The 12,001-nt window shown below is 59.4% G+C and overlaps 1 protein-coding gene across 1 annotated transcript in view; it reads right to left on the reverse strand.

The window, feature by feature from the left end:
• Positions 1-7,035: 7,035 nt before the first annotated feature.
• CACNA1I (calcium voltage-gated channel subunit alpha1 I) overlaps positions 7,036-12,001 on the reverse strand; it is a 109,771-nt gene continuing 104,805 nt past the window's right edge. The window contains exons 34-36 of the mRNA XM_055570410.1: positions 10,686-10,851; positions 8,965-9,161; positions 7,036-7,713 (exon numbers count right to left, since the gene is read on the reverse strand). Coding sequence (XP_055426385.1) covers positions 7,036-7,713; positions 8,965-9,161; positions 10,686-10,851 — 1,041 coding nt within the window. The remainder of the gene's footprint in view (positions 7,714-8,964; positions 9,162-10,685; positions 10,852-12,001) is intronic.

Genomic DNA, 12,001 nt, shown 5'->3' on the forward strand with positions numbered 1-12,001 from the left:
GTTACTATGACAACGGCAATCCGAGGTCACCGCGCAGGAAACTGGAGGACGCCTCCCTCCTGGAACGCTACCTCCGAGTCAGAATCTAATTTTCATTACAGCCATAATAGCGGTTTTGCATAATCGTCCATATATTAATACCTAACATGCCAGTGTTTATTTGGTTAAAATTCATGAATTCAGGTCTAAATAAAAAGTGCTTATGGGTGAAGTTTTTCATTCTCTTAAAATGTTCTTTTTTTTTTCTCTCTCAATCTCTCTCCTTGGCAGCAACTTGCCTTTAATCCCATTATTAACGCATAAGGGAGAGCAAAACAAAGCACGGCTCTGCTCTCTAGGGCCCGCAGTGGCCTCGGTGCTGAGAGGGCTGCTGCTCCGCAGGTATGGAAGGGGCCGGCGGGCCATGGTCACCACTGGCACCGCCCCCTTGTGTGACTTGGCACAGGTCATACCACCTCACTGGGCCTCAGTTTCCTCGGGGGAGAAATGAGGGAGGGGGTTAGCTGGGCACTAGGCTCTCGGTTGGGTGGAAGGACCATGGTTGCCATTGTTGGACTGGTGCCGTGTGATGGGGACTCAAGAGATAGACAGGACACGGGGATAAAGAGTTGGTGTGGAGGGAGAAGTGGAAGCTGGAGAGCAAAGCCATGGGCAGCTGGGAAGGCTTCCTGGAGGAAGTGGCATTCGGGTAAGCTGAAGTGGTAAGCAAGAGCCAGGGGAAGGGGAGAAAGGGAACAAGGGACACTAGGTGGGGGAGGGGCTGTTCTTACAGGACACAGGGGAAGAGGCGTGGGGTTGGCAGCACGTGGGTGGTCTGCAGAGTGACAGAGGCTGATGAGGCTTGGGAAGGAGGCAGAGACAGCCTGGGGGCTGGGAGGGAGCAGAGTTCCAGGAGGAGGGACAGTCACCTCCAAAGGGCCCTGCAAGGTGAGCCAAGGGGCCAAGGAATGTGCCCTGGGGGGTCAGCAGGGAAGATTGGGAGGTGGTGAGAAGGAGCTGGGTGGGGGAGCAGAAGGCAAGCAAGGGTGAGGTGGGCAGTCAGGCCAGGGGCCCCTGGTAGGGGAGGAGAGGAGTCTGGGGCCCAGGCTTCCAGAGAGAGATGGGTGTTGGGGGTCAGGCGTCTAGAGGTTTTAAACAGGTGGAGTCTGAAAAGCCCTGTGGAAGAGTCCAGCAGGCCTGCCTCTGGGGGCTGGGAGAGGAGGGGCTGGAGCAAGGCGTCTCCCCAGGGAGTCAGGGCTTGCTGGACGATTTGGCCATGAGAGCCGAGGCTGGGCAGCTGGACCAAGTCTCACGGGTAACGAGCGAGGCTCAGGCTGGGGCCTGGACGTACACTGGGACTCAGAGCCCTGCCTGCTCTGGGGAAGGCCTGCCCTGCCTGTTTCCTCATCTAAAAATGGGGGTCAGACCCCTCCCCAGGTGGAGGCAGGCCGGTCCAGGAGTGGGGGCGGGGCCTCATGCACCAATGTGTGTGCAGCAGCCCCCACCAGCCGTCGCCGCTCTCCCTGCCCCCATGCCTCATCTATGGTGAGGCAGACGCCCAGGCCTCGAAAGGGCTCCTGGTGAGACCCCCTCTGCCTCCCCCTCCTCAAGCAGGGAAGACCTAGTGCTCTGAGCAGCAAAGCCTGCGGCTGGAAGCGTCCACGTGGGCGCCATGCAGAGAGACCTGGAAGGCTGCAGTGATGTCTCTGTCCACACCACCACCACCCCACCCAGAGCCCCCCGGGGCCACCAGAAGGGGTCTCAGAGCAGATGGGAAAGCCGGGGTTACAGGCCTGTCTGTGGGGTGGCCCCAGGTCTTCCTGTTCTCTGCCGTTCTCTGAAGTGGACACCACTGGAGGTCACCCACGTTGTCCCCAGGTCCCTCTCCTGTCCAGGCCAAGCCCTAGTTGGCCCTCAAGTATAGAGAGCACACACCAAGGGGGTGGGGGGACTAGATAAGGCTGGTGGGGACCATGTAGGCCTCTAGCCACTGCTTGGCTGTTCCACTCCCACAGCTTGTAGACACCCAGGTGCTCAGCCTCTGGACCTCTCTGGGTCCCTGGTCTGATCTGAGGGGCAGTGATGAGAGCACCCTTCCCAGGGATGAGGCCGCACGCAGCTTAGCCGGAGGAGAGACAGCCCAGGTTTCTCTGCGTATCCAGCCTTCAGCCCCTCCTTCCAACAAGCACACAGTGGTTCTCCTTGACAGTTTCTCCCTTTCTTGCTCTCAGACCATGATGCCGGTGGGTCACCCCCATCCCTGGATCCCAGAGTTCAGACCTGGCCAATCAGAGCATGGCACGTACCCCAGTCAACCTATGAGAGTCCATGAACTTTGCCAGACTGTCAGGGAGAGACGCCCTCCTTCATCTGGGGCTGGGCAGATAGGCCCCAAGCCTGGGCTTCTGGTGGCCACTCAGAGAGGAGGGAGGTAAACTCAGAAGGAAGCAGAGACAAGAGATAGAGAGAGACTTCGTCCTAGCAACATAGTTGGAGCCCTTGATCCAACTGCATCTGAAGCTGACTCTACCTCTGGACTTGTTAGCTACTTGAGCCACTAAGTTACTTTCATCTTATTTCTCTCTTTTCTCCCTGCCTTCCTTTCCTCTCTTCCAGCTTTTTCTTTCAAACTCATTTGAGTTGGATTTTTGTCCTTTGTGAACTGTGGTGTTGGAAAAGACTCTTGAGAGTCCCTTGGACAGCAAGGAGATCCAACCAGTCCATCCTAAAGGAAATCAGTCCTGAATATTCATTGGAAGGACTGATGCTGAAGCTGAAGCTCCAATACTTTGGTCACCTGATGCGATGAACTGACTCATTGGAAAAGACCCTGATGCTGGGAACGATTGAAGGCAGGAGGAGAAGGGGACGACAGAGGATGAGATGTTGGATGGCATCACCGACTCCATGGACATGAGTTTGAGTAAGCTCCAGGAGTTGGTGATGGACAGGGAAGCCTGGCATGCTGCGGTTCATGGGGTCGCAAAGAGTCGGACACGACTGAGCGACTGAACTGAACTGAACTGAACCAAGAGTCCTGAAAATACCCACAGTATGACTTTAGGTAACAGTGCCAGGTAGGTAGATGACTTCTCTCTTGTTACTCTCTCACCCAAGTCCAGCGTCTTCACTAAAGAGCCAGGTTCTGCTTCCTCCCCAGCCCAGCAGCCCCCAACCCACGCCCAAACCAGGAGAGAAACTTCCATCGGTGTCTCTAGGTCCCAGACACCCCAGGCCCCGCAGCCTGGGCATAATAAACACATCACCACCACCACGCCCACCCACCCCCCCAGCGGGAAACCCCCCAGTTCAACACCCATGCCACTAGGGAAAGAACAGCCCAGACACACAGAACAATTCTGAAATAGGCTTCGGGTTTTATTCAAAACAACGCTGGTGGCGGCTGCCACTTGCTTGCTCTACCCCAGGCCGTCTGGGCCAGTAGGTACCAGCGCCATCAGCAACTAGGAGGGAAGTGTATTCACACCATAGAAACTGTACAGCGACTGGGAGTGCGGTAGTCACGGCAGCAGGGCTGGGTGGAGGGCTTCCAGGAGGAGGCAGCCTCTGTCTCCTCCTCAAACCCTGGCTCAGCCCAGGCTCCGCCAGGAACACTGATTATTGCACAAAGACAAAAAAGAGTATGTGTATCTGGGCTAAACAGCGGTTTCTAAGACCCCAAGCCCTTACACAGCGCAGCAAAGGGGGCCAGAGGTGGCCCTGGAAACAGAAAGCTCCAGTGGGAAGATTTGTGGGGGGAAGACAGGCAGACAGGCTGATACTGTGCACATTTGGTCCACTTTTAGGGGGCTGCCTGGTGCAGGAGAAGGCCTGGCAGGAGACAGGAAAAGGGTTTGGCCAGGGCAGGCCATGTCCCATCTGGTCTTGGGTCCCTTTGTATAGGTGTTGAGGTGCATGCCAGCCACCATCCTGCAGAGATCTGCAAACACACAGCTTGGGGTGTCCAGCACCAGGGTCCCCACTCTCCTCAGGGCCAGGCCACGTGGGTTAGGGTAGGTTTGTGCTTTTGTGATAGACAGGCCGCAGGATCGGAGAGGGCAAAGGGGCTAATCACCCAACCCTTAGCCATTTGGGCTTCTCCTGGCCAGCCAACCACAGCTTCCCTGGTCCCCTATCACCTGTAACTCCCAGGAACAGGACCAAGTGCCTGGGTTCAGCATTTGAGGCCCTCCAGGAACAAGCCCATCTCTCACGACTCCCTCGGGCAAAGCTTCTATCTTCTGTGTTCAGCTCTGAGACACATCCCGCTCTGACCAGATCTCCCACCATCACTCAGGTGACGGCTGGATCACTCTTCCCACGTGTCTGCTTGTTCTGAGGTCACACAGATCCCAGTAAAAGGATGGCTTTATGTCAGACACAGCCAAGATGTGTTCCCTGCCCAGCCCCTGATAACCTGGGGACATCAGGAAAGTCAGTTCCCTGGTCTGCGCGTGGAGCAGCAGTGCGCGCGGCTCAGGGCCTCCCGACAACACCTGAGCCCAGAAAACGGGAGCTGCTGACCGGAGTCAGACGCCATCCCCTGAACCCCACCCACCCTCCACACGGGCCTCCCAGGCCCCACTAGCCATCCTCCAGCCCCTGGCACACACGTCCCTCCAGGAACACGCTGTCGGGCACAGCTACTGTGTGTGCGGCCTCCCCTCCACCTCGATCGCTGGGGCCAGCGTGGCTCACGGAGGGAGGGTGAGGCACAGCCCAGCAGGCTACCCGCGCCCTCTTTTTCCCCAGACAAGCAAGCACCCCCGTGATGAAACCACCAGCATGGCCAGGGCAGCCAGTGCAAGGCTCTCTGGAGCAAGCAGCTCAGGACTAGGGCCCAGCCTCCGCCTCCAGCCAATGGGCCCCTGGGGGGCAGGAGGGGACATGACCCCAGGCCCAGCCAACCCCTCCCCTGGAAGCTGCCACCTGAGAGAGTGCAGAGCGTGTAGGTACCGCCTTGTGTGGCCTCACAGCGACCCCTCAAAGAGGACTGCCCACCATCACACTTTCAGGTGAGGAGAGGGAGGCTCCAGAGGCTCAGGGGCAAGTCCAGGACTGACCACCAAGATGGCCCAACTCCCCCACTGCCAGCAGAGAGGTCTGCAGCCCGGCTGTGACTTTCTGAATCCACCTGCTTTGAAACACAGGGTCCCTGTTTCACATTTCAGGTACTCGGGGGCTGGCCGCCCACAGCGCCCCCGCCTCTTTGCTCCCCGGGTTCTGAGGGTCCTGGGGTGGCCCCTTCACCCCCTGGGGTGGACCTTGGCTTCCTCAGGTGTGAAGTGGACCAAACAACCCTTCCCCCTACCAGCTCTTGGGGAAAGGCTTTGCAGGCCACATTACCTCCTCCCTTTGCACGATGCCCAGACCCCAGGGGTCCCTCTGCCACCTAGAAGACCCAGAGCCTGTCAAGAAGACCCTTCTCCCGAACCCGTCTGCCCAGCCCAAAGCCAAACTCTTTAAGGTCAGGTTTGGGGAACAAGGTCAAGGGCCCCTCAGCGGGGCCAGCCGAAGCCTTTGAGAGGCTCTCACACTGGCCGAGGGCCTGGTTATTGCTGAAGGGCTGTGAGTCCCCAGCTTTCGGCATTTCCCACCCCACAACCTCTGCGTGTCTGCAGATCACTGCATCGCTATGACCCAGCCTTCTTCCTCAAAATGACTTCAAGTCCATTCACTGCTCAAAACCCAGCCCTGATCTGAGCACTATGTCTGTGATGTCATGGGTCCAATGTACTGGGTTTTTTTTTTCTAATAAGTACTGAAATAAATGCACAACTATTCAAATAAATACCCATCTGATAAATCTAAGACTATTCAAATAAATACCCGTCTGGGAACCCATTTGAGAAGTATTGCAGCTTTGGGAAAGCTGGGAAGGGGAATAAAACAGAGACTCAGAGGCAGGCAGCAGGGAGAGAGGATGTGGGGATGTGGGTCTCCAGGTGCCAGGCGGGCGTGGGAAGGTGTAGGGCCCAGGGCTGATCCCAGGGCCCAGGCAGCTACCCCCACCCCTACTTAGGGTCCTGTCAGATCTATTTTACCCTGAACTCCATGGAGGATGGGGGCAGGGAGCAGAGTTGGTCAGGGGACAGGGAGTGGAGGGGTGTGTACAACCTCCAGCAATAGCCGTGGCTCAGGGTCCACCCCGGGCTGGGGGTAAAAGGCAATAAGTAACCGGCCACTGATGGTCAGAACCCAGGAGCCCTGGGGGGCAGCACGACCAGCATAGACCAGGAGGGTTCCCTTGACCTCCAAACATCTCATCTGCTTAATTCCTCCACTGTCCCTCTCCTTCCTGCAGCCCTGCTGCTCTCAGCTCCTTGGGGGCAAAAGCCCCTGAAACCTCACCTAAATGTGAGGCCCCCCCACCCTGCCCAGTCGTGGAGCCACTTTCCACCCCCACCGCTGTCCTTAAAGTAATACCAGGACTCACCCCTGGTTTTTCTAAAGAAAGACATCTAACTGGTTGACTAAGAGAGTTTGTGTGCTCTGGGGCATCTATGAAGGACTGTCAGAACTAGACGGTCAGGAACAAGACAGACACCCCAACATGTAGAGGGGCGGGATCTTAGCAGCGTTTCTTCTTTAAAGGAAAAAAAAAATGCACCCTGAATTCCACCTCTTCTTCTGGGCCTGTCTCCCCGGCCACGGTGGGGACCCTCAGAGGCCTGAGAGCCCTCTCCAAGCCACTCTCAACCTGGGAGGGAGACACCAGAAATTCCAGCGGCCAGTACCCCGGAGTGGGCCCCCACCGGCTATGCTCAACTTTAGCACTTTCTGGAAGTCATAAGCTCTCGGTAGAAAAAATAAATATATATGTCTGTCTCTCTCTATGTATATGCATATGTATACACGTATACGCACGGGCAGGACCACCGTTGGGCCCTTCTGAGCCTCGGCTACCGGGCGGACGTGGGGGGGCCTGCTCCTCCCGCCCCGACGGCGGCCCCCCGGCGCGGCGCCCAGGTCCAGGTGGTGGACTGGACGAAGTATTGCTGTCTGCCCCTGGCTCCTGAGGTAAAGAAGTGAAACGGGGCGGGCGGGCGGCGGCCCTCATCTCCTCCCCTGGCTCGCGGCGTCCCCGGACGGCGGCTCCCCCAGCGGCGGCGGCGGCGGCGGCGGGGGCTGTGGCTCGGGCGCCTCGGGGTCCCGGGGAGCGGCCGGCTCGGCCGGGCGCGGCGGGTCCTTGCAGCGATCGGCGGCGGCCCAGGAGGGGCTGCGGGCCAGGCCGCGGGGCCCAGGGGCGGCGGCGGCGCGGGGGCGGCCGGGCCCGGCGGCCAGGCTGCTGGCGCTGCTGAACCGGCGCGCGGGCGGGAGGCCGGGCGGCGGGGGCGGCGGCCCGAAGAGGGAGGTGAGCGAGAGGCTGCTGAGGGTCTCCGAGTGCTCGCTGCCCGCGCCCCCGCAGCCCCCGCCGGCCCGGCCGCCCGCGCCCTCCTCGTCCGAGGGGTCCATGGAGTCGTGCCGCGTGCAGCCCGGGCTGGTGGAGCCCCCGCTGCTGTGGCTGCGCTGGTGCGCCCGCAGCCCGCGCAGGCTGAACGTGCCCCGGCCCCGCGGGCTCGGGCGGCGGCGCGCAGCGGGCGACGGGCCGGCGCGGGGCCCCGGGACGGAAGCGGGCAGCCCCAGCCCTCGCCGCGGGCTGTCGCTCAGGGTCAGGCTGTCCTCCAGCGTGGTCTGCAGGCTGCCCGCCGAGCTGCTGCGGCTGACCTCCAGCGACGTGTCGCTCCCCGTGGCCTGCGGGGAGGGCCACAGGGGATGGGGGTGCTGCCCGGTGTTCCCCTCCCCCGATGGGCACCCCTCCAAGCCCCTCCGACCCCTCAGGAACACACCGGGCCTGGCGAGGCTTTCCCGCTGTCTGAGCTGCAGGGTGGCCCTCCTGGTGGTCCCTGCAGTAGCCTGCGACTGGGCCCCACCCCACCCCACTGCCTGGCCCTCAGGGTGCCACCAGCGTCATCCTGCTTAGACCCCAGTCAGGCACCTAGCAGAGGGGGATCCAAGTTCACTGGGAGGAAAAGCTCTTGGGCCCCACCCCATTCCTCTTGACCTCCCTCCCCCCTTACTCGCCTGGCTCCTCCCACCCCACCCCGCACCCCCACCCCCACCTCTGGCTGGAAAGCTCTTCCCTGATACACCTGTGTCGCCACTCACAGCCCTCCCAGTCCCTCCACCTGAACTGTCAGCACCCCACTCCCCCGCCAGCTCCCTCCCCTCTCCCCCGCAGCATTCCTCCTGGCCCACATCACTGCCAAACAAACTATACTTTCCCTGCATTTATTCTGATCATCTCTCCTGGCACATCCCTGATACACACTAAACGGTAAACCCTCCCCTCCCTGGAAGGCAGGGATTTTTTCACCCTGCAGCCAGCTGTAGCCTGGCGGGTAGCTGGGGTCAACAGTCACTGGGCGAACAAGTAATTGCAAGAGCCCTGGGCTGACTATGCCTCTCACTGTGCCTCTCCCTGAGACCTGGTCCCCTCCCCCGCCCCCGCTGCCCCCCATCCACACCCCCTGACCAGGGATGTCAGGTCTGCAGACCCTTCTGCTCTGTGCCCTGAGGGGTGCCCAGGTGGTAGCCCTGGCCAATGCAATACAGGCGGCCCCACAGACCGAGACCTCCATTCCTAGCAATCACACGCCAACCCCTTCACCCCACCCCCACACCCTGCAATGACTCCCAACACCCCCCTCCTCCCTGTCCCCTCAAGCTAGAGCCCAGGTCTTCCTCCAGGGCCCCCAACCTGGGCACTCCCCACACTCTGCTGTCCCCAGATGCTCTAGGACCCAGCCCTGTCCACTTCATCAGCCTCTAGTGTCACCTCCTCCCTCCAGTCTCACCACTATGCCCCTCTTTCCCAAGTGTCCCTGGAACCACCCTGCCTGGTGCCTTTGGTTGGGCCTGTTCCCTCCTCCCTCACCTTGGATTTCAAGATCCCCCTCACATGTCCCCTGACAGGAGAGCTCTCAGAGCCAGGAGGGACCGTACCTGTCGAAGGAGGGTGCAGTTGACGCTCGGCGACCGCAGGGAGGCCCAGGAGCCCTGCAGGGCGATCTTGGGGAGGGTCCCGGCTCTGGCGCCCTTCTCCTGCCCTTCCTGGCTGGCGGCCACGGCAGGGTGGAAGAACTCCGCCGGCATGGGCAGGAGCGGGCTGGAGGCATCTGGGGAGAAGGGGCTCTGAGGCGCTGCTGGGGAGGGAGGAGAGGGACAGGGGAGCAGGCTCAGGCTGGCGGGCCCCTGAAGGTGGGCTGGCAGGAAGGGCCCCCTGACAAATTGGCTGTGACTCCACAGGCGAGCCTCCCTCTCTGAGCCTCAGAGTCCATTGTGAGAGCAAGAAACACTGAGCCTGCCTTGTGAGCCCTGGGAGGACGGGCACTGGGTGATGGCAGTTTCTGGAGCCAAACAGACCCAGGCTCAAGGCCCCCCAGGTTCCTTCCTCTTTAAATGGGGACCGGCTGCCCACCTCGAGGAGTGCAGACGTGGCTGTAAGAGCAAGAGGCAGCTATGGAGCTCAAGCCCCATGAACAGCAGCGCTCACTAAGACACTCACTCCCCAGTGACACCCTCAGGGCATGGCCAGGCCTGGGGGCCCCCCACCCAAGGACAGCACACAGGTGGGCACCACGCTGGACAGCAGAGCAGACAGAGTGCTGGGGATGGAGGGGGCAAAGAGAAGGTGAGGTGGAGATGAGGGCAGTTCTGCAGGTGGGGGGCAGCAACTTCTGCCCATGGTCCCCTCAGTGGCTTCCAGGATGAGGATGGAAGCTCGAATGTCCCCAGGTAAGGGGGATTCCTCATCTTTGTCATCTTATTTAAGGAAAAATGCTAATGAAAGGTTAGGTAAAGAAGATGGGACTTCATCTGATCAGAATGGCTCTTCGGTCCTGTGCCCTAACTTTTGATTCAGGAGGTCTGGGGTCTTGGCACCTCAGCCATCATATCCAGGCCAGAGGCCATCAGCTTTAGGAAAGTCCTTGAAAGAGTCACTCCACCTTTAGCTCCTGGAAGGTGCTCAAGGCCAAGCCTCCTCCCAGAAGAGTACGTGGGGTGGGCTCAGGATCTCAGGGCCCCTCTTCCGACGAGTTCATCTTTCTGCCCCCCTTCCCCAGCTGGGACTATGAAGCCAGATCCCATCACCTTCCAGAGAGACTGGAGGTGAAGGTGAACCTGTGATGGACCAGTCAATTGAGTCCTCTGTCCTCAAGCCCAGAGCCCAGCCACAAGCCCAAAGTGCAAACAGAGGACACTGAGGGTAGGGCTTTGTATGAAAGAGCTATTGAGGACCACAGGCATCTGCTGTTCAACATCACCTTGTATGACGATCTTGTGGGATAAACCCCTCTCAAATTCAGCTCTAGAAAAACGCTTCAATAATTAGGCAGCTTGCCTTCTGCTTGATGAGAGCTGTGTGTGCCAACCTGTTTCCTTTTTCACCACAGCTCCCAGGACACTCAGTATGAATCATCCATTAGCCCAGATTTTTGGTATAATTATGACCTCATCTCTCTGTATTATTTGGCTCCTGGTCTTTTGTCATTGTTCTATCAGGCCTGAGATTCCTATCTTTTATTGTCAATTAACCATCTGGTTCTTTCTGGACTCGATGTAATAGTCTAGGCAAAATTACTCAGGAAAAATCTCAGCCAGCTCCCTCTGAAGCCAACACCCGAGATCAGGGCCATGGGAGCTGGCGGGGCTCCCACTCTTACCTTGGCTGCTCTCGTGTTTCAGCCAGGACTGGACGGGGTTGAATGGGATGGCCTCCATCTCGCACAGGAAGTTCTCCGGACCCGATGAGACGGCCGTGTTGGGTAAGGGAAAGAAGCATTCGCCCAGGTCCCCTACCCGCATGGGCTCAGGCGGGTCAGGCTCGCCCTACAGGAAAAGGGAGGTAGAAGGGGCAGGATGGTGGAGGGGGGAACAGCCCACCATAGCTGCCTTCATGCCCCTGCTCTACACCCCTTTGCTTCACTGCTCTCACTGCCTGGGACGGCCTTCTCCTCCCCTCCTTCCCCTGGCCAGCAATAATCATCTTCCAAAACTTTCTGGAGGTAAAAGGACCCCACCTCCGGGAAGCCCTCTCTGATGTCCCAGGCAGGTAGCAATTTCCCCACTCATTCCCCTTGTGACCCTGAGACTCTTGAGGCTCTTCTTTGTCTCTGTAGCCAAGTGGTACAGACCCTGGCCAGCAAAAAGGCCAAGCCTAGGCTAGTGAAGGCACCAGAAGACAGACCAAGCAGCTTCAAAGCCTCCTTGTGAGCGTGGCCCTGGGCAGGTCCCTTTCCGTGGCTGAGCCTCAGTTTCCACATCCATAAATGAGAGAGGAACCACTCCTTCTGGCAACCAGCTCTCCTTCCTGGCACTCCCTGAGCCCTGCCCTTCTTCAACCCTGCAGCCCAAGGTTACCTCTGAACAGTATGTGTCTCAAAAGCTGCCTCTATGCCCCCTCCAAGGTAGATGAGCCCCCTATGAACTATTATTTGAGTCCTAATAAAACAGCACTCACCTAACACCCACCAGACCCTAGAAACTGTGCACCCCAACATCCTGTGTGGGAAAATAGTGCAGCGGTGCAGGAGATGCAGGAAGGGGCTGGGGGCCGCGGGGGACAAGGGCTGTCAGCTGTCAGAGGAGGACAGAAGGGGTCGGCAAGACCCACCCCCCATCCCCACCTTCCTGGAGCTGATGGAGGACAGCCCTGGGGGCGGTGGTGCCAAATCCAGGTTGTGCCAGGGGTCAGGGGGACAGAGACTCTCTTAGCGGAGGCCCACTGCGTACCCACCTTGGGCCGGGGGCTCTCGCACCTCCCCCAGCCTGGGCAAGCACGACTAGAATGCCTCGGAGCAATTAAGACCCCCGATGCAACTACTGGGACCACGCACAACAAGAGTCCGTGTGCCGCAACAAAAGACCACACACGATGCAGTGAAGACCCTGAATGCCACAGCTAAGACCCAAGTGTCCCACTCCTTGCGACCCCATGGACTGGAGCCCACCAGGCTCCTCCGTCCGTGGAATTCTCCAA

Source organism: Bubalus kerabau, chromosome 1 (genome assembly GCF_029407905.1).
Source record: "Bubalus kerabau isolate K-KA32 ecotype Philippines breed swamp buffalo chromosome 1, PCC_UOA_SB_1v2, whole genome shotgun sequence".
Lineage (NCBI taxonomy): Eukaryota > Metazoa > Chordata > Mammalia > Artiodactyla > Bovidae > Bubalus > Bubalus kerabau.